Here is a 22,258-nt window from a genome sequence, read left to right on the forward strand (position 1 = left end):
AATGAACACTGAAATTCAAGTATTTCTCTTATATATATATATATATATATATATATATATATATATATATATATATATATATATATATATATATAAAGCTAGAATTCACTGAAAGTCAAGTATTTCTTATATATATATATATATGAAATACTTGACATGGTGAATTCTAGCTGTCAATATACTCCTCCCCTCTTAACCACGCCCTCTACCCCCACCTCCCGAAATCGGAGGTCTCAAGGTTGGCAAGTATGGCCTAAGTATTCAGTAAAAACAAGGCAACGGCTTTATTTAACTGTATTCGGTAATTTTGGGCCGCTGTAACATTACACACAGTTTGAACCGTAACACTGGGTTTGAATATTTAATTAAGTGATTCTTTGGCGTACCACTAGATGGAGCCTACCACAGTTTGAGAATCACTGTCTTCGGGAAATTGAAGCTAAATTGAGTGCACCTCTCGACAACAGCCAGCAGAGGCGCTGGTGCGTCACTCTCGACTAGTTTGGAAAAAAACATGTCACTGACAATGGAAACAGGAGTTCAGAAATAGAGATGTCCGATAATATCGGACTGACGATATTATCGGCCGATAAATGCTTTAAAATGTAATATCGGAAATTATCAGTATCGTTTTCAAAAAGTAAAATTTATGACTTTTTAAAACGCCGCTGCGTACACGGGCGTAGGGAGAAGTACAGAGCGCCAATAAACCTTAAAGGCACTGCCTTTGCGTGACGGCCCAATCACATAAAATCTACGGCTTTTCACACACACAAGTGAGTGCAAGGCATACTTGGTCAATACCCATACAGGTCACACTGAGGGTGGCCGTATAAACAACTTTAACACTGTTACAAATATGCGCCACAATGTGAACCCACACCAAACAAAAATGACAAACACATTTCGGGAGAACATCCGCACCGTAACACAACATAAACACAACAGAACAAATACCCAGAACCCCTTGCAGCACTAACTCTTCCGGGACGCTACAATATGCTACCCCCTACCCCCCACCCACCTCAACCTCCTCATGCTCTCTCAGGGAGAGCATGTCCCAAATTCCAAGCTGCTGTTTTGAGGCATGTTAAAAAAAAAAAATGCACTTTGTGACTTCAATAATAAATATGGCAGTGCCATGTTGGCATTTTTTTCCATAAATTGAGTTGATTTTTTTTTTTTTTTAAACCTTGTTACATTGTTTAATGCATCCAGCGGGGCATCACAACACAATTAGGCATAATAATGTGTTAACTCCACGACTGTATATATCGGTATCGGTTGATATCGGAATCGGTAATTAAGAGTTGGACAATATCGGAATATCGGATATCGGCAAAAAAAGCCTTTATCGGACATCTCTATTCAGAACATTAATCGAAAAAGTAAATTTAGTTAATCGCTAATTCAGGCCCATCCCTAATTTTTTGTGAACACATTTTTATAGGTTTATTTTAAAAAAAACACTCTTAAATCTTATTACTTCATGACAGTGATTTAGTACAAAACATGTTTTGTGCTACCACATCATTTAATCTAACTCAAAGACCTCACTTTTTTTTGTTGCTTTTCTTACGTCGTGTTCTTTTTTGTCTGTATGCGACACCACGAATGTGACATTCATTTAACAATATCTTTGACTAATACTAAAAAAAGGAAAAAAGGAAACCCTGGTGGTTTGGTGTAATATGCCCAACATTACAGGTGTTTAGGTCTTAGTAGTTACATATACAATCACTTCCTTACTTAATCAATACACGTCACTTTTATCCTAATTTATACAGTATTTTGTATGATTGCTGGGCAAATGTAACTTTACATGGAGAATCACTGTGGGTTGACTATAGAATAGACATGGGCACGCTATTAAAGGGACAGAATGTGGTGAGCATGTAGCAGCCGCTTGCTGAGAGCAACACTGTGTGTGTGTGTGTGTGTGTGTGTGTGTGTGTGTGTGTGTGTGTGTGTGTGTGTGTGTGTGTGTGTGTGTGTGTGTGTGTGTGTGTGTGAACTTGATGTGTCCCACGCCCACTGAATGTATCTTGAGAGCTTGTGGCCCCCTGCCAACACATGTGTTGTGCCTTGGAACAATAAAAAACAAAAATGATGAATGATATCACTGATGATGTGTGTCTTCATATAAGTGTTTTGCTTTTTTTTTTTTTTTTAAGCTTTTTTGTGATTAAAAAATATATATATATATATATATATATATTTATAAGGAAAAGTGTGAAGTGAAAAAGTTGTATCGGAGCACTTTTCTTTAGTAAACACTCACTGAAAATGTGCAAATATCTCACAATAAGTGTGTAAATTTGGTTTTATTACACTAAAGGTCAAATATTGTGATAATGGTGACAGTTTCAGCTATTTCAGTATCTTTATTACCAAAGTTGGTTTTCAAGCTACAACAGCCACATTGCAAAAAGTCAGTGTTCAAAAACAAGAGAAAAAAAATACAAAAATTAGGGGTATTTAATTTGAACTAAGCAAAATTATCTGCCAATAGAACAAGAAAATTCGGCTTGTCAAGACTTTCCAAAACAAGTAAAATGAGCTAACCTCAATGAACCCAAAAATACCTTAAAATAAGTATATTCTCACTAATAACAAGTGCACTTTTCTTGGTAAAAAAAAAAAAAGAGACCTTTTTGCTCAATATGTTGAAAAGTATTCTTAAATTAAGTAAATTCTAGTGCCATTATCTTGACATAATGATACAATATTTTTTTTCATGCTTGAAGTAAGAAACTATTACTTTAAAAAAGTAGTTTTATACTTGTGAGTGTTGATGACACAGCTTTGCAACAGTTGATATTCTACTTTCAAGCATGTTTTACTCAATATAGGTCATCAAATCTCAGCAACAAGCTGTAATATCTTACTGAGATCATTTAGGACCAAAACCCTTAAAACAAGTAAAACACTCTAACATAAAATCTGCTTAGTGAGAAGAATTATCTTATCAGACAGAAAATAAACAAATATCACCCTTATTTGAGATATTTAATCTTAGGTAGATTTCAGTTTTTGCAGTGTATGTATTCTAAATTCAATTACATTTACACTAAGTCAACTACAGTGTAATATTTAATCCACCACAGGAACTTTTCTTATTCACCTGAGGTTTTCAAAAACTTTACAGCGTTCTAAATATACAGTGTAAAAAAATAAAAATAAATAAAAAATAAAAAATCCCCCAAAGAAAAAAACAGCCCGTTTTGAATACATCTTTAGGAATTTTAAGATGCATGAGAAAGTGCTTGAGAAAGAGTACAAACCATACACACGGATGCTGCATTACATTTTTATGCCGATGACGCTGTCATACATTGTTCATCCCCTGCTGTAGCGCGAACCCTTGAGCTCTTGCAATTGGCTTTTGATGTTGTTCAGTCCCAGCATAGACTTAGTGCTTAATGGAGATTAATCAAAATCGCATAAATCGTTATTCTCGACAAATAAATACTTGGGTATTGTTATTGAAGACAACTTGTTTTTTAAATCTCACATTGAAAAACTTGCCAATACTTAAAATCTTTTTTTTTTTCTTCAGAATTTAGTCCTGCTTTTCTCTACAAGTTTGGAAATGCTTGATTTTAACCACTTTCATGCCTTTGCTAGATTTTGAAGACTTGCTTTTTATTAATTCACCCGACACTTATTTGAAAAACTGGATACTGTATATCACTGTGCCTTATGTTTTATTACAGGTTGTGGCAACCTTGTCTACCATTGCACTTAGTATGCAACGGAAAACTGCCCATCTTAATCTGTTCGAAGATTTTTTTGAAGAATGCTTTTTATTTTATTTTAATAAATATTTTATTTTTTTTAAATCTTATATGTGTAGAGACTCCAGTCATTAGAGCTAAAGGTTTCAGGACAGTCTTAGAATGTTTGTTCCTAGAGCCAACACAAGTCTCAGTTAAAACAAAAAGCCTTCAGATTTGCTGCTCCCTGGTCTTGGAATGACTTGCAAAAGAATCTGAGGTTACCTGAACTGATCACTTTGGGGGAATTTCAGTCCATTTTAAATAATAGAGAAACCAGTTCTATTGGGCGTTGAACTTGTTCTTTGTTTTCTATTGAAACATTTTTTTGACCCATCGCGTTGTTTTTATGTTAATGTTGTAGGTAAGTCATGTTTTTAATTGTAGTGCGTGACTGATGTTGATGTTGTCATATGTATTTATGTACATTTGTTTTGATGCCCTCTTGGACAGGTCACTCTCAGAAAATAGATATTAATCTCAATTCTGGTTTAAAAAAAAAAAAGGATATTGATTGATATAGATTACCAGGAATGATTTGTCCCATGTAAATAGAATGTTCCTGGAAAGGGGCTTTTCATCTGTAAGGGGTGGTAGAATACACAGTACAGGCCAAAAGTTTGGACACACCTTCTCATTCAATGCGTTTCCTTCATTTTCATGACTATTTACATTGTAGATTGTCACTGAAGGCATCAAAACTATGAATGAACACATGTGGAGTTATGTACTTAACAAAAAAAGGTGAAATAACTGAAAACATGTTTTATATTCTAGTTTCTTCAAAATAACCACCCTTTGCTCTGATTAGTTTTTCGCACACTCTTGGCATTCTCTTGATGAGCTTCAACAGGTAGTCACCTGAAATGGTTTTCACTTCACAGGTGTGCTTGAAGGTCATCGAGAGAATGCCAAGAGTGTGCAAAAAAAGTAATCAGAGCAAAGGGTGGCTATTTTGAAGGAACTAGAATATAAAACATGTTTTAAGTTATTTCACCTTTTTTTGTTAAGTACATAACTCCACATGTGTTCTTCATTCATAGTTTTGATGCCTTCAGTGACAATCTACAATGTAAATAGTCATGAAAATGAAGAACACGCATTGAATGAGGAATGGCCTATACCAGGGGTCGGCAACCCGCGGCTCTAGAGCCGCATGCGGCTCTTTAGCGCCGCCCTAGTGGCTCTCTGGAGCTTTTTCAGAAATGTATGAAAAATGGAAAAAGATGAGGGGAAAACAATCTATTTTTTGTTTTAATATGGTTTCTGTAGGAGGACAAACATGACACAAACCTCCCTAATTGTTATAAAGCACACTGTTTAATAAACATGCTTCACTGATTCGAGTATTTGGCGAGCACCGTTTTGTCCTACTAATTTTGGCGGTCCTTGAACTCACCGTAGTTTGTTTACAAGTGTAACTTTCTCCGACTTTCTAGGACGTGTTTTATGCCACTTCTTTTTCTGTCTCATTTTGTCCACCAAACTTTTAAGGTTGTGCATGAAAAGTGAGTTTTGTTGATGTTATTGACTTGTGTGGAGTGCTAATCAGACATATTTGGTCACTGCATGACTGCAAGCTAATCGATGCTAACAGGCTATTTAGGCTAGCTATATGTACATATTGCATCATTATGCCTCATTTGTAGCTATATTTGAGGTCATTTAGTTTCCTTTAAGTCCTCTTAATTCCATGACACACTATCTGTATGTAGTATGTCTTTAATTTTTTTGCAGCTCCAGACAGATTTGTTTTTGTATTTTTGGTCCAATATGGCTCTTTCAACATTTTGGGTTGCCGACCCCTGGCCTATACTGAATATTAAGTATGTGAGCAAGGGAATAGAAAAGGTTGATTTTTAATTGACCTGTTGAAGAAACACAATAGCACACGTTGACTTAAAAGAACCACAACGGAACATGTTAAAGTTTTTATAAGACATCTTGAGCACTTAAAAGTGAGGTTCATATAAGAGTAGACACATTAGTTCTTCCATGTAAAGAAATGATTGTGCAAATGCTTGGGCTAAGATAGGAAGTTGCGTTCAAGGACCGCATTAAAGGTTGTGCATAGTTCTGAGTAGGTGGCAATCGCTTTTTTTCAGCTGACGCACAGCCAATCACAACCGGACATACGGATGTGCAGATAACACTCAAGGCAAACCTATCTCACGTAGATTGTGTTATAAAGACCTGAAGACAGCACCTTAAGGCGTCTTACAAGGCCACATTAGAGTGAAGGTGTGCGCGCAACAATGTCTGCGCTAAAGACAGTGTATCTTTTTCGTATAAGTAGAAAAATTATAAGCAAAAAGGCTTCGAGGCGACATGAGCAAAATATTTCAACAGGTTGACAAACATGATTGTGTGATCTCGGTGTCCATGTACAATCCCTTCATCAGACATGTGGAAAAGTCACATTTTGTTATTATTAAGGTTTCCCTTCAACAAGCAGCTTGGCGTAAACACAAAACATGTAATGCCATGACACTTGATAATAAATAACTGTTAGAATGCTAAATTATTCATTATCCATAATGAGGTTTGGATCTTGATTGTTGAACGTTGGCCCCTGCCGGTCATTTATTCAGGTGCGCACTTGGAATTTCCCAGCTTTCGTCAGATACTTGACCCCTTTAAAGGGTTTGTACTTCTCTCCGTACATGTCCAGACGGTTCACCTTCAGGCCTGCGTTCACAGCGGAGAGGACGGTCATGACGGGTTGTTTGTTTATGAAACATCAAATCGGGTATGATTACCGGATATGGCCAGCTGCTGTATCTTCATGTCGATGTTGAGCGAAGGGTTGTCCTCGGGTTTTGGCGCTCCCGCCTGCACGTTCAGGCTACCTCGCAAGTTAGGGAGCTTCTGCGGGTTCAGCTTCCCGATGTCCCAGACCAACACCTGGCAAGACACGTTAATAGCGCCTGAATAACAAAAGGCAGCCAACTCTCCTTTAGTGTGGAAACAAAACATTTCTTGATGAGATCACCTTGGTGGCGACGTCATACGTGTAGCTTCCCTGCGTGGCTGTGAGGTTCACACTCAGCACCGCTTTCGGCATGTGGATGGTCACCATTAAGCCCTCTACCGTCTTCCCCATGGTCTGCTTGGGTCCTATTGTGATGTCCAGACGACCGCAGGAGCCGGTCTCCAAGAAACTGATGTTCTGCTTCACGTACACAGGAATGGCCACCAGACTGCGGAAAAGGAATCAAAACAGTATTACTGAATCTCCCTTTTATTTATTAATATTATTTTATTCTATTTTATATTTTATTATATATTATTATTATTAAATTTTTATTTTTATTTTATTATTATTATTATATATTTTTTATATATATATATATATTTTTTTCTCCCTCTCTCTCCTTTTCAGCCCGTCTGTCTAGCTCTGGCCTCGTATGTGTGTGTGTGTGTGTGTGTGAGAATGTGTCTGTCTTTGTCGTCTTACTTGTTATATAATTGTGCCATTTGTCCCTTGTTGGTGGGACCCGAGTGGGGTGGTTTGGGTTTTAAGGGAAAGGGTGTGAATAATTTACTGACTTTAAAATTGTACTGTTTCGACTTGCACTTTTTTCTGCCTATTTGAAAATGCCAATAAAAAACGTTGGAAAAAAAAAAACAGTATTACTGCAGAAAAGGCATTTTAACAATATTCATAAATATCTTATTGTTATTATACAGTACAGTAAAGCCTTGATTATCGCTGTTTAATTGGTTTCAGACATGACAGTGATAAGAGAGAAATCAATTATATATAAAACATTTAGCTAGAGCAGTGTTTTTCAACCACTGTGCACATTTTGGGTAAAAACTATGTTTTGCAAACCAGTAATTATAGTCTGCAAATGATGTGTTGTCGTCGAGTGTCGGTGCTGTCTAGAGCTCGGCAGAGTAACCGTGTAATACTCTTCCATATCAGTAGGTGGCAGCAGGTAGCTAATTGCTTTGTAGATGTCGGAAACAGCGGGAGGCAGTGTGCAGGTAAAAAGGTGTCTAATGCTTACACAAAAAATAAACAAAAGGTGAGTGCCCCTAAGAAAAGGCATTGACGCTTAGGGAAGGCTATGCAGAACGAAACTAAAACTGAACTGGCTACAAAGTAAACAAAAACAGAATGCTGGACGACAGCAAAGACTTACTGTGGAGCAAAGATGGCGTCCACAATGTACATCCGAACATGACATGACAATCGACAATGTCCCCACGAAGAAGGATAAAAAACAAAGTAGATGCGGGAAATATCGCTCAAAAGAAGACCTGAAACTGCTACAGGAAAATACCAAAAAAAGAGAAAAAGCCACCAAAATAGGAGTGCAAGACAAGAACTAAAACATGACACGCAGTACACCTACTTTGAGACAAGAGCTATATTGATGCATGCTTGGTTATGCTTTAAAGTCATATCCAACAATTGCGACAACGACTTTTTACTGTCAACTGTATTTCGTTGTTTAATAATTTCTGCAGGTGGTGTGCCTCCAGGATTTGGTCAACGCAAAAAATGTGCCTTGGTTCAAAAAAGGTTGAAAATCACTGAGCTAGAGCAGTGCTTTTCAACCTTTTTGTGAGCCAAGGCACATTTTATTCATTGAAAAAATCCTGGAGGCACACCACCTGCAGAAAACATTAAAAAGTTAAACTCAGCAGCTGATATTGACAATAAAAAGTTGTTCTCGCAATTGTGGGATGTGAATTCAAATCATAACCAACCATGCATCACTATAGCTCTTGTCTCAAAGTAGGTGTACTGTCACCACCTGTCACATCACGCCGTGACTTATTTTGAGTTTTTTGGTGTTTTCCTGCGTGTAGTGTTTTAGTTCTTGTCTTGCACTTCTATTTTGTTGTTGATTGTCATGTACGGATGTACTTTGTGGACGCCGTCTGCTCCACATGCTGTAAGTCTTTGCTGTCGTCCAGCATTCTATTTTTGTTTACTTTGCAGCCAGTTCAGCTTTAGTTTCGTTTTGCATAGTCATCGCTAAGCTTCAATGTCTTTTGTTTATTTTTGGTTTAAGCATTAGATGCCTTTTAACCTGCACGCTGCCTCCTGCTGTCTGCATATTGGGATCATGACAAACCATGTTCCCAACATCTACAAAGCAATTAGCTACGTGCTGCCACCTACTGATATGGAAGAGTATTACACGGTTACTCTGCCGAGCTCTAGACAGCATAGACAGTCAACAACAGCACATTTGCGGATTATAATTACTGGTTTGCATACATTTTTTTAACCCAATTAAGTGGAATGACATGATCTCCCACGGCACATCAGACAATATCTCACGGTACACTAGTGCGCCGTGGCACAGTGGTTGAAAAACACTGAGCTCGAGCATAAAAAACTGTTTAACCTTCTAAATACACTTTTTTTTATAACATGAGAGCCTTCTAGACATGAAATAACACCTTTTAGTCACCTTTAAGATATTTTAATCCAATAGCAGTGATTTTCAAAATGTGGTACATGGGCTCCATCTAGTGGTATGCCAAATAATCACTTGATTAAAGTAGTGTTATATTTTCCTATATTCAAACACAGTGTTACTGTTTAAACTCTGTGTAATGTTACAGTGGCCACAAATATAAAATATATTTCAGGGCGTTAAATTGATCACAACTGGACTGTTTGGTTTGTCTTAGAAGACGTTTTGCCTCTCATCAGAGTGGGCTCCATCAGTTCATGCTCATGGATTTAGACTGGTCAGATCTAGTCTTAGACTTAGATTGGTCAGATATAGTCTTAGACTTGGATTGGTCAGATCTTGTCTTAGACTTAGATTGGTCAGATCTGGTCTTAGACTTAAATTGGTCAGATCTAGTCTTAGACTTAGATTGGTCAGATCTAGTCTTAGACTTGGATTGGTCAGATCTTGTCTTAGACTTAGATTGGTCAGATCTAGTCTTAGACTTGGATTGGTCAAACCTAGTCTTAGACTTAGATTGGTCAGATCTTGTCTTATACTTGGATTGGTCAGATCTTGTCTTAGACTTAGATTGGTCAGATCTAGTCTTACACTTACCGGTAGATTGGTCAGATCTAGTCTTATACTTAGATTGGTCAAACCTAGTCTTAGACTTAGATTGGTCAGATCTTGTCTTAGACTTAGATTGGTCAGATCTTGTCTTAGACTTAAATTGGTCAGATCTTGCCTTAGACTTAGATTGGTCAGATCTAGTCTTACACTTACCGGTAGATTGGTCAGATCTAGTCTTAGACTTAGATTGGTCAGACCTAGTCTTAGACTTAGATTGGTCAGATCTTGTTTTAGACTTAGATTGATCAGATCTTGTCTTAGACTTAAATTGGTCAGATCTTGTCTTAGACTTAGATTGGTCAGATCTAGTCTTACACTTACCGGTAGATTGGTCAGATCTAGTCTTAGACTTAGATTGGTCAAATCTTGTCTTAGACTTAGATTGGTCAGATCTAGTCTTACACTTACCGGTAGATTGGTCAGATCTAGTCTTAGACTTAGATTGGTCAGATATTGTCTTAGACTTAGATTGGTCAGATCTTGTCTTAGACTTAAATTGGTCAGATCTAGTCTAGCAGCTGGTGCCAAAACGCCATATATTTATTGTACTCCAAAACCAGGATGGTGTGCCTGGGCAAGGATGGTTTCGCCCTACCGTAGTGAGAAAAACAAATGCTTTGATGCGAACAAGCAATTCTACTGTCAACGCCAACGACAGGTGTTGAAGTGTAAATTCCCCTCGTTAGCATTGAGGTAATGTGTGGCAGAACGATCGCTGTGGATCGACTACTACCAGTCCAAAATAGTCCACGCTAGCATTACATTCAGTTGTAAACAAATGGCATCCTGGTGACATTCTATGACCAGAATGTCTCTAACTCCTGTTACACCTTGGAGGCTAAATTGCAGTCTTTTAGGAATGGTTGAAAGGACAGAGTTGTATGTGGGAGACAGGTGGTGTCTCTGTTCAGGGATTGTTTTTCAATCTTAACATAGATGGCTTCCCTCACCCCTCTTTCGTACCATGCGTCCTCCCTGTACAGAATCTGGACATTCTTGTTCTCAAAGGAGTGCTGTTTCTCCCGGAGGTGCAAGTAGACAGCTGGGTTTGGCCTGCTGTGCCATACGTCGGCTTAGTGGTTGTTTTGTGTCCCCAATATATGAATCTGTGCAATCATCATTCCACTGGATAGCATACACCAGATTGTTATTGTGGGTGTGGGCTGTCCGGTCTTCGGGACGTTGTGTTGGATAAAAATTATTCCGAGTTTCTAAGGTAGACCTGATACATATGGAATGACAAACTTTTTGCATCTGTCACCTTCTTCTTCCTGGTGATGGAGTATAAATATTTGGGGGTTTGGCACCAACCTCTAGACTAGATTTGACCAATCTAAGTCTATGCGCATGAACTGATTAATCCTACTTGGATGAGAGGCGAAACGTCTTCGAAGACAAACCAAACAGTCCAGTTGCGATCGATTGAATGCCCCGAGATTACAATGACCTGGAAAAATGAGAACATTCATAGACATTAAATATCCATCCATCCATTTTCTACCGCTTGTCCCTTTCGGGGGCGCGACTGCACTCGGGCGGTAGGCGGGGTACACCCTGGACAAGTCGCCACCTCATCGCAAGGCCAACACAGATAGACAGACAACATTCACACTCACATTCACACACTAGGGCCTATTTTTTGTGTTGCCAATCAACCTATCCCCAGGTGCATGTCTTTGGAGGTGGGAGGAAGCCGTAGTACCCGGAGGGAACCCACGCAGTCACAGGGAGAACATGCAGACTCTAGACAGAAAGACCGGGGATCGAACCCAGGACCTTCGTATTGTGAGGCACATGCACTAAACCCTTTTTCACGGTGCTGCCCGACATTAAATATATTTGTTAAATAAAACCTCTGTGTTGTTTTTAATTAATACTGGGGCCTACTACGCTACTGTATTTTAATGTTGGTGGTTACGGTGGTATTTTAAGAGCTAAGTTTTTCCTGAGGTGGTCCTTGAGAACCACTGCAATATAGTAAGTAGTGCTGCCTGAGGCTGAGCCATTCAGGGGCCTCAATACTGAAGAGTCTGCTCTGAGTGGTGTGGTTTCACCTATTGGGCAATGCTTCTGTAGTATTGATATGTTTAGTTCATTTAGCCATTTTAATCCTTGAAAATGCCTATAGGACAACTTTTCTTACCTATTGGTACCGGTCGTTGTGTATTTGGGATCTAAATAAGTCCCGAAAATATGAAATCACACCGTGGGGGAGATATTTATAAAACAATCTTGCCTTCTTTCAAACTTCCAGGAAACGAGCCGTTTGGAATTTGCCCAATTGGTGACGTTTTTCAAATTGGTGACAGCGGATTATCCATAAATGGTAAAAATTTAGCCAAAGGGATGTGCGCGTGTCTGCCATTATAGTCCGACGCTGTAGTTAAAAGATTCCTTCTTTTTCTCTATTCTCTTGTTGTGGGGCAGACTGGCTCGTACATGCACATGCATCCTCAGGATGGCGGGGAGAAGACGCAGTCGAAGTGGAGCGACGTAAATAAAACCGCCCACAATACGACACATGGTGAGGAGACAGAAAGCAGCTTGAAAACGGTCTGTAAACATTTTTGCAACCCTATGCAACATTTTGACCAAATAACCACCATTACATGTTATGTAGACCACAAGGAAGTGTTTGAAATGTAGAAATGTGTTTTATTCCTAATCATTGTAGCAACCTGGCTGGTAAAGTTAAGGAGTTTTGTGATTTCAAACTATGAGTGCACCACAGGGCTATGTGACAGTGTGTGTGTGCGTGCAGAGCGGCTAGTTTGTTTTTTTGTTTTATAAAAAATAATATTTGTTTGATATACAGTACTGTGTACAAACTTTTACCAAAATATGGACTTTTGTCGAGACTGGAAGCCATTATTCATGTTTGCATTGTTTCTAATGGAGATATTAGCTTTAATATACAAACTTTTCAATTTACAAACCAGGTTAAAGAACTAATTAAGTTTGTATGTCGAAGTTCCACTGTAGTACACTACTACTGTCATTTTGTAAATGTTTTATTAATTAATAATTTTATGGGAACATGACCATTTCCAATTATTGCCTTGCTAAACTAAGAATTCCTTTACAATTTGAGATCACACCAAATACTTGCCAATCTATCCTTTTATAAGCGTCAGTTTTTAGAGTTTTCTAAAAGTATTCTACTAATGAGACTGAAAAATGAATATATGAGGTCATGAACTGGAAATTCACTGCTAATTCATCGACTGATAAACAGATAAAAACATTTTAAATCTGCGGACGGTGCTATGGCGTCACATTAGTGCCAAAAATCCGAGCGCATAAAAACTGTTATCGCGCGCTGATTCTCGCGCTGATTCTCGCGCTGATTCTCGCGCTGATTCTCGCGCTGATTCGCCTTTCTGCGCACGCGCGGTACCTTTCTGCGCGCGCTCTGTGTACTCCTGGCATCTCTCCTCGCGCTGTCATGTTTCTTTTTGGCACTTTGGGGGCGGGTATGCTTAGACGGCCCCTCCTTTCTGATTGGCTCTGAGCATTTTTCATATGACCAATCATTCTCCAGTGTAGCAACGTTGTAGCCATCTTACCTCGGACAGCTAGCCTCAATCATTACATTGATGTCAATGGTACATGTACTAATTAAATTACCATAACTTGCTCGATTTTCGATCAATTTACAAACTGTTTGCCTTGTTACAAAGCTTATTACATGTAGATATGACATAGGATGTTGCACCTGTTGAAATTACCTCTTTCGCTTTAAAAAAAAAAAAAGACTTAATTGTGCAACATAGTTGTGTAGGGTCAGTGTTAGTCAGTTCTCTGATTATTTTAAACTGTTTCAGAATACATTATTAAAAGCTATTTTTAACATTTTAAAAACAAAATTCAAAGATTATTTCATTAATTTTATGGCTGAATCAAAAGAAATTCCATAAATTAGAAAACAAATGTTCAAGAAGAAGTGAAAATATAAAATAATGTTATGGTTGGATGTTATTGCTGGTGGACCAGTTCTGGCTGAAAGATGTGATTATGGTGTTTGTTGTCTTAATATTTATTTGGGTCACATTTTGTATTACCCTGTATTGTGTTTATGTGGTATGAAATAACCTTCATCAGCGCGCGACATTTTTTTATCCACTTCTTCCTCCGTAAATCTTGATACATATTGACGATGACCCGCCCTGCTATACTTCTGATTGGCTCTGAGCATTTTTCAGCATTTTTCGCCTGACCAATCAGAAAGAAGGGGCCGTCTAAGCATACCCGCCCCCAAAGTGCCAAACGGCGCGTGCGCAGAAAGGCGTCGCGCGTGCGCAAAAAGGCACCACGCGCGTGTAAAAGGCACCACGCGCGCGCAAAAGGGTGTCGCGCGTGCGCAAGAAGTGGAGAATCAGCGCGCGATAACAGTTTTTATGCGCGTGGATTTTTGGCACTAATGTGACGCCATACGGTGCTCACAACTTTTCCCATGAATTTAAACATAAAAGACAACATCAAGTATTAACTTGGCTTACTTTTGAGCGCTGACGTGATAAGTCATGAGGGTGAAGTTGCCATCGGGCGGTATGAAAGAGAGGACACGCTCCGACTCCCAGCGCTTAAACCGCACACACGGGTGAAAGCTGACGTCGTCGAGAAGACGAGGGTTCTTGAATACACAAAGTGACAACACCTGGGCTGAGTTACACAATTGGACACACAATACATGAGAGGAATGGAACTCACCATGAAAGACAGGTTAAGGTCAGGCATTCCTGAGAGTCTCACGCAGGCTTCTATCACACCCTGGATCTCTGCAAATACTGTAGAACCTACACAAGACGGACAGTAACACATTAATGTAAATGATCCAATTATTGCTGTCTAAGATAGTCGCTGGGTGCAAATAACTGCCAGCGTCTCTAATTAGGCCAAAAATCATTGGCGTCCTGCAGCTTTTTCTACCTCTGCATGCGTTTGAAATCGTGGTTGTGAAACTCATGCGTGTACTGTTTACGATGAACATATGAGTAGTAATAATGTTGGCTTAACAGTTTATTCCTTACTATCAGAGGTGGGTAGAGTACCCAGAAATTGTACTCAAGTAAGAGTACTGTTACTTTAGAGATTTATTACTCAAGTAAAAGTAAGGAGTAGTCACCCAAATATTTACTTCAGTAAAAGTAAAAAGTATGTTGTGAAAAAACTACTCAAGTACTGAGTAACTGATGGGTAACCTGTTCGTTTAATGATGACGGCAACAAATAATGCACAAAAACATAAAAATAGCAATGAGCAAATTCAGAGCCAGGAATATCTCTTAAGCAACTAAAACAATAATATATATTAAATAATAATATATTAACATTAAAAAAATAAGGCAAATTGAGTTACAATAACTTAACAGCACCATAGGCTCAGTAGGCAGAGATTACAAAGGAAAATAAAAAGTTAGCCTTTACGCAAACCATAAACTGATAGGTGTGGGCTGCACCTGGGAACACACTGATTGGTGTTTCTATGCGTGTGTGTATGTGTGCGTGTGTGTGTGTGTGTGTGTGTGTCTGTGTGTGACTGGGCATGTTTGTGTGTGTGTGTGTCTATGAGGCTGCAGTGCGTTAATAAATGTCCCCACACGATGTACATTTGACAGTGATTCATAGCAGGGAAGCTAAAATCAGCCTGCGGGGACAGCCAAAATATCTACTAAGGTTACTTACTGCGATGCGCTTCCTCAAATTTGACATTGAGTTCATGTAAGCTTAAGCTTGTTAATCATGTGACCGCCTGGCTCTGTTTGATTGGTGAAACGGAGTCAAACGTCACCAGTGACTGCGTTAGATTGGTGAAACGGAGTCAAACAGTCACCAGTGACTGTATTTGATTGGTGAAATGCAGGCATGCGATAGATCCTACTTTGAAGGTCTGTCTGACAAACCAAAACAAACAAAGCGTGCATTAACAGATCGATAAAAATCAGTAGCGAGTAGCGAGCTGAATGTAGATAAATAGAGCGGAGTAAAAGTAGCTTTTTTTCTCTATAAATATACTCAAGTAAAAGTATGTTGCATTAAAACTACTCTTAGAAGTACAATTTATCCCAAAAGTTACTCACGTAGATGTAACGGAGTAAATGTAGCGTGTTACTACCCACCTCTGCTTACTATTCTAACTTTGGCTCTGTTACTGCTGTACTTGCTAAAAAGTGACCATGCGTTTAAAGAGACAGTGTCTCTGCCGGTTTCAACAAGTCAAATTTAAGACTGTTTAAAACCATATTGAATAAAATCCAAGACTGTGCTTTCATATTCACCGCGGCCAGCTACTAAACTCTGCCTGCGCTCAGCAGTTGGTTGCGCTTCATAAATTGCACAGGTGCTTTAGTTCTATTTTGTAGTTAAAGTATGAATAGATCCCTCAAAAATCAAAACATTTAAGAGTAATACTGAAGTTAATGTATTTGTTTTAAATAAACATAATGTAAGTATGCTTTGAAGACATTTCATAGTCATATTTGAGACTTTTTACAAGATTTTGATAGAATGAAAGAAATTTCAAGGCCTTCAATTTCAATGATTGGATTTTAGACTTTTAATGACCCCGCAGAATCGCTGAAGATAGCTACAGTGTTCCCTCACCACTTTGCGGTTCACTTACTGTGTTCTCGGTGCATTGCAGATTTTGAAGTACTATTGACTACATACATAGGTTTCTGAGTGTAAGAAGTGTTTTAACAGTATTGGAAGTGTTTATAAGTGTGTGTAAAAGTGTTTCTTATAAAGACTTTAAATGCATATAACATTCATACACATCATAAAATAAATAGCACCCCTACTTTGCGCAAATTCATCTACCACAGGGTGGTCTGGAACATAGCACACGCGATAATCGAGGGAACACTCGTGTACGCCAAATTATGATTACAATTTAAACAAGAAGTTGTTATATATACAGTGAAACTGCGGTTTTCGCTGAAAAATTCTCCCCCGTTTTTTTAGTTTTACTGTCTCAATTATCGTACAGCCAAGAATGGCGCGCAACAAACTAGTCCGATAACTTAGTATCCTGTCAGGGAATATAGTGCACAAAAAAATCACATGTGTTGGTGATGCAGTCTAAGTGCTTTTTTTTTTGTATGGCTGCAAAATAACCCACCATGGGCCCAAAGAAAGTGGCAAGTGCGAGAACTTCCCTCCACTCCCCTCATCGCCATCCTCCCCAACAAAAGTCTTCCATAAAGGTAAACGTGACATTAAATGTTATTTATCTATTTGTCAAGTATGTATTTCACATTGTTTCCTGCATGTAAAACTATAATTTATTTTTGATAAAATGTGTTGTGTTATTACTGTTGGGTATCTGGAAAAGATTAATTGAATTTGCTTTATTTGTTATGGGGAAAACTCACTTTGATTTTTGTACAATTTGTTCTTCGTCTGACCTTTCAAAACAAATTATTAACAAACACTGAGGTACAGTGTTACCTCGATTATCGTGGGTGCCAAATGGGAATTGTATTTCCACAAAGTTGGGACGCTATTTATTTTATGATGTTTATGAATATTATATGCATTTGATGTCTTAATAAGCCCTTAAATGCTTTCAAACACTCACGTGCATCCGGAAAGTACACACAGCGCTTCACTTTTTCCACATTTTAGTATGTTATAGCCTTATTCCAAAATGGAATAAGCGTTTTTTGTCTACAAAGTTCTACAGACATTGCCCCATAAGGTATTTTTTCAAATGTTGTAAATATATTGAAAATAAACAATTTTTAAATATTCACAGCGTTTGCTCAATACCTTTGGCAGCAATTACAGCTTCAAGTCTTTAGAGTACGATGCCACAAGCTTGGCACACCTATGGTTGGGCGGTTTCGCCCATTTCTCTTTGCAACACCTCTCAAGCTCCATCTGATTGGATGGGAAACATTGGTTTTTATCCAGAATGTTTCTGTACATTGATGCATTCATCTTATTCTATGAGGTCACTAATAACCAGATGGTCACTCTGTCAGAGCTACAACATTTCTCTGTGGAGAAAGGAGAACCTTCCAAAAGGACAATCATCTCTGCAGCAATCCACCAGTCAGACCTGTATGGTAGAGTGGCCAGACAGAAGTCATTTCTTAGTAAAACGATTGGCAAAATGCACCTGAAAGGCTCTCAGACCATGACAAACTAAATTCTCTGGTCTGATGAGACAAAGATTGAACTCTATAGGCAAGAATGCCAGGCATCATGTTTGGAGGAAACCTGGCAGCGCTCATCACCAGGCCAATACCATTCCTACAGTGAAGCATGGTGGTGGCAGCATCATGCTGCGGGGATGTTTTTCAGCAGTATGAACTAGGAGACTAGTCAGGATAGAGGGAAAGATGAATGCAGCAATGTAGAGAGACTTCCTGGAAGAAAACCAACGCTTCCCATCCAACCTCATGGAGCTTGATGGGCAAAGCGGAATGGGTTAAACTGATCAAAAATAGGTGTGTCAAGCTTGTGGCATCGTATTTAAAAAGACTTAAGGCTGTAATTGCTGCCAAATGTACATCAACAAAGTAATTAGCGAATGCTGTGAATACTTATATACATGTTTTTTTTTTCAATAAATTTGCTATTTAAAAAAAAAAAATTCACTTTGTTATTATGGGGTATTATCTGTAGAATTTTGGGGACAAAAATGAATTTATTCCATTTTGGAATGAGGCTGTAACATATAATGTTTAAAAAGTGAAGCGCAGTGAATGCACTGTATAAACATTTATAACAATTCTTACACTCTTAAACCTACATAATTGTAATAAGAAACATAAATAAGTACTCAAATCTTAATGGTACGCAATAGTACTTTGAATTTTGCGACGCACTGAGACCGCAGTAAGTGAATTACAAAGTGGCGAGGGAACATTGTACTGTGTAGATGTACTGTATACATATATATACAGTATATATGTATCCTGTGGTCAATGATAGCTATGTTTTACATTCCACTTTCTCATGCACCCAAGCATGATGACAGTTTAAAAAATAAGATGCTGTATATAAAGATTGTTAATATTTGAGCAATTGCAGCTTTTCTCTCCAACTATCGCCTGCTTCCAATCAACGCCCTAGCTTCAGTTTAGGTAAATAAACTCCCTTTATGGTAAATACTGGCCCTGCGATGAGGTGGCGACTTGTTCAGGATGTACCCTGCCTTGTGCCTGAGTGAAGCTGGGATAGGCTCCAGTCCCCCCACGTCCCTGTAACGCCGGGAGGGGCAAGCAGTAGATGGATGGAAGGCTCCAAACAGATAATCACCTGATTTGTCCAAAATAGCATCTATTTCCTCAATCACATCGAAGTATGCTTCATTGTTCGTGTATTTAACACCAGCCCGCCTCCAGGGAATACTAGACAGTTGACCTATTGGTAACATGTCTCCAACATTGCTCCCCCCTGGAAAAAAAGACAACATTATTGCAACATAATTGATTTTCAAGTGGAGATAATTGGGGTGTAACTGTATCAAAATCACACGGTACAGTATTATCACAGTATTATTATTATTGTGGTATACTGTATGTCCAAAAAATTACAAAAAATTTTAAAAATCCACGTGTGTAATATGAAGTGGAAGGAATGTTTAAGATAAACACACTTACTGTGATTAAACACAAACATAATTATCAAATATTCTAATCATATTTTACTATACACAAGTTTTTTGAAATGCAAATAATTAAGGAACATCTACTGTTACTAGCCAATATTAAAACAATAATGTTCAGTTTAATGTCTTTCAACGTTTACTCTAAGTAGTGTACCCCCTATATCAGTCTGGAAAATGCTGTTTCTCACAAGAGTCACCGTATTTTCCGCACTATAAGGCGCACCGGATTATAAGGCGCACCTTCAATGAATGGCCTATTTTAAAACTTTGTTCATATATAAGGCGCACCGCATTATAAGGCGCATAGAATAGACTCTACAGAGCTGGGGTTACTTTATGCATCCCGTAGTTGCGAGACCTGTTGTGGCTCAATATTGGTCCATATATAAGGCCCACCGGATTATAAGGCGCACTGTCAGCTTTTGAGAAAATGTGAGGTTTTTAGGTGCGCCTTATAGTGCGGAAAATACGGTAACCAACAAAATAACTTTTAATAATGTAAATACTTCACAAATTGATTTGTAGCTTCGCAGGCTGCAAATATATTTTCTGGGTGACAGTTTGAGGTGCCAACTTATCTAGAGTGCACCGTGCCTTCCGCCCGGGTGCAGCTGGATAGGCTCCAGCCCACCCATGACATCGAGAAAGACAAGCGGTAGAAAATGGATGGATGGATGGATTGAGAAGTTATTAAGTAGCTTTTCAGTTTACTCATATCTCCCGCGGTGTAGTTTTTTTGGTGATTTCTTTCCGTGACGTTTGGAAACGCTCGAGACAAAAGTGGCGCACTTTGCTTTGCAGACTGCAGACTTTCTTACCTCCGCCAAAGAGGTTATGTTTTTTGCCAGGGTTTGTTTGTGTTTGTTAGCAACAAAACTCAAACAGTTATGGACGTTTTGATTACATTCTTAGGAAATGTCCACAAAACAATTCCTTTGAACGCTTCACTTTCTGCAAACGGCATTCCACACCCCCACCTTGCCTGTCCCGCGCTGCGCAGAGGTTTCTAGGTTTAGTTTATATCCAGACCCGGCCAACTCTGAAGAGCCAGAAAAAAACTACACTCACCAAGTTTTCATTTGATACCGTCACACGTCACAGAATTTTTGTGAAGACTTTGAAACCACAATACCGCGTTATCTACAAAACCGTTACATCCCTCAGAGATAAAGAAGGCCAGCAATGTGTTTACCTGTCAGAGTATTGACTACGGATCTCAGGATGGTGGGAGGCCTAATCATCTCCTTAAGGACGTTGGACTCTGTCGCCAGGGGAAAGCCGTTGTCGAGCATCTCTTCCAAAATCTCGTAAACAGTCACCAGGTTGTCTTTGATGACCCCTTCGGAGCATTCTCCAAAGTAGTCCTGTTAACAACAAAACATTGAATAACTGCCATTTGTTTTTGTTTTAAGTTTTTTTAAAGATATTAGAGCGTCACACCTGAAGTGTATCTGCGACTCTGTGCAGGAATTCAATGACAAACAGCGGAGGCACTTCGGTCTGGATGACAGAGAGGAAGAAAAGCTTTCCTCTGTATATACTGATGAGATAGTGATGTGGGGTCTGCAGGATAGGAGGTACATTTTCGGGAACCAACGCCTTCTCCTTAGCTTCGAAGAAGTAGTCGCATACGCTCCTGTGGATGACACTCTTCCAGTGTTTCTCCAGGAAGATGTCTCCCGTGTGATTAATCAGGAACAGACTGTGGATCATCTCAGCTGAAACAAAAGGGGGATTGTTATTGTTGTTGTCAATAGACCAGACTGAGCCAGCACTTATGTCAGAACTTTTACAGCATGCATCATCATTTCTCTCTCTACTTTCCATGTTTTCGTAAAATAAAAATAAAAACGTATTCTAACAGTAAAAAAAAAAGTGCCACGTTGTGCCAAAATTGACCAAGTGTCATTCCAAGTTAACACCGACTACTTGAGCTTGCAGTTTACGGATTCGGAACTACTATGCATTATCGCCCATAAAACGAAACATTGTGGAAAAAGTACTAATGTGTTAAGCTAAGTATACATAGTTTTGAAAAGTATTTTTTAAACAACCCTTTAACTTTTACCTGCTGACTGTAGTTAGTTCTATCAGCGGCAGTGAATGGTGATGTTGCCAATATGGCAGGAGCGACTGACTCGATGCCTGCACTAATGTGACACATATCCCACTTGAGACACAGTCTTCTTCCAATGAATGTGCATAAATATACTCAAATATTTATTTTAACTTTTTATATACGTGTGATTTTGCCGAAATAATACAGGCTATTTTGTCTTTTTAGTCGAGTCAAGAAAGAGACAGTCTTTTTGATCAGGCATATTTGCAGACAGCTAACATGGTTTGTTTAATTTTCGTCGATAATTTGTCATAACCCTCATTCCCGTCTTTCAGGATTACACCGACCCTCCTCAAATCACTGTTGGATAAAACATGTTCTATATTTTGTATCAGCACTTATATCATGTTGGAGCAAAACTTCTGTTCAAACGTATATGGTTTGCGATGAATTCCCAACATGAACTTCTATAACATAAACTCTCAATTGTAACGGAAATGTAGAAATAGTGTCTCCCTAACGAGGTGAATCACATGTTTTTAAATTTACACAATTTCTCCTTTTATTTCGTAACGGGATATAAAACAACATACAAACCCTTTATTTATTGAATCAAAAATACTGAAATTCCACGACTAATGAGTTTGCAAACAGCTAAAATTATACACAATATATATAATCTGCTACCCAAGAATATGCTAGAATTATTCTCAACAAAAGAGGAGAAATATAATCTTAGAGAAAAATGTACTTTA

The 22,258-nt window shown here is 38.6% G+C and overlaps 1 protein-coding gene across 1 annotated transcript; it reads right to left on the minus strand.

The window, feature by feature from the left end:
• Window positions 1-5,861: 5,861 nt before the first annotated feature.
• Window positions 5,862-21,625, minus strand: ap3m1 (adaptor related protein complex 3 subunit mu 1). Its single transcript, XM_061959597.1, has 9 exons — window positions 21,513-21,625; window positions 20,885-21,162; window positions 20,637-20,808; window positions 19,093-19,230; window positions 14,537-14,622; window positions 14,326-14,459; window positions 6,769-6,976; window positions 6,536-6,680; window positions 5,862-6,464 (listed from the first exon to the last, which is right to left on the minus strand). The coding sequence occupies exons 2-9, from the start codon at window positions 21,155-21,157 to the stop codon at window positions 6,364-6,366; spliced, it is 1,257 nt and encodes a 418-aa protein (XP_061815581.1). The 5' UTR covers window positions 21,158-21,162; window positions 21,513-21,625; the 3' UTR covers window positions 5,862-6,363.
• Between the last annotated feature and the right edge of the window lie 633 nt (window positions 21,626-22,258).

The sequence above is a fragment of the Nerophis lumbriciformis genome, linkage group LG02 (assembly GCF_033978685.3).
Source record: "Nerophis lumbriciformis linkage group LG02, RoL_Nlum_v2.1, whole genome shotgun sequence".
In the NCBI taxonomy this organism is placed as follows: domain Eukaryota; kingdom Metazoa; phylum Chordata; class Actinopteri; order Syngnathiformes; family Syngnathidae; genus Nerophis; species Nerophis lumbriciformis.

Excerpts from the sequence above, each read along its gene's own strand:
- ap3m1 (XM_061959597.1), bottom strand. The coding sequence starts at position 21,157 with ATGATCCACAGTCTGTTCCTGATTAATCACACGGGAGACATCTTCCTG. Across the intron at positions 19,231-20,636 it reads CGTAGTCAATACTCTGACAG|GGGGGAGCAATGTTGGAGAC; the intron begins GTAAACACATTG and ends CTTTTTTTCCAG. Across the intron at positions 14,460-14,536 it reads ACCTTAACCTGTCTTTCATG|AACCCTCGTCTTCTCGACGA; the intron begins GTGAGTTCCATT and ends TGTGTATTCAAG.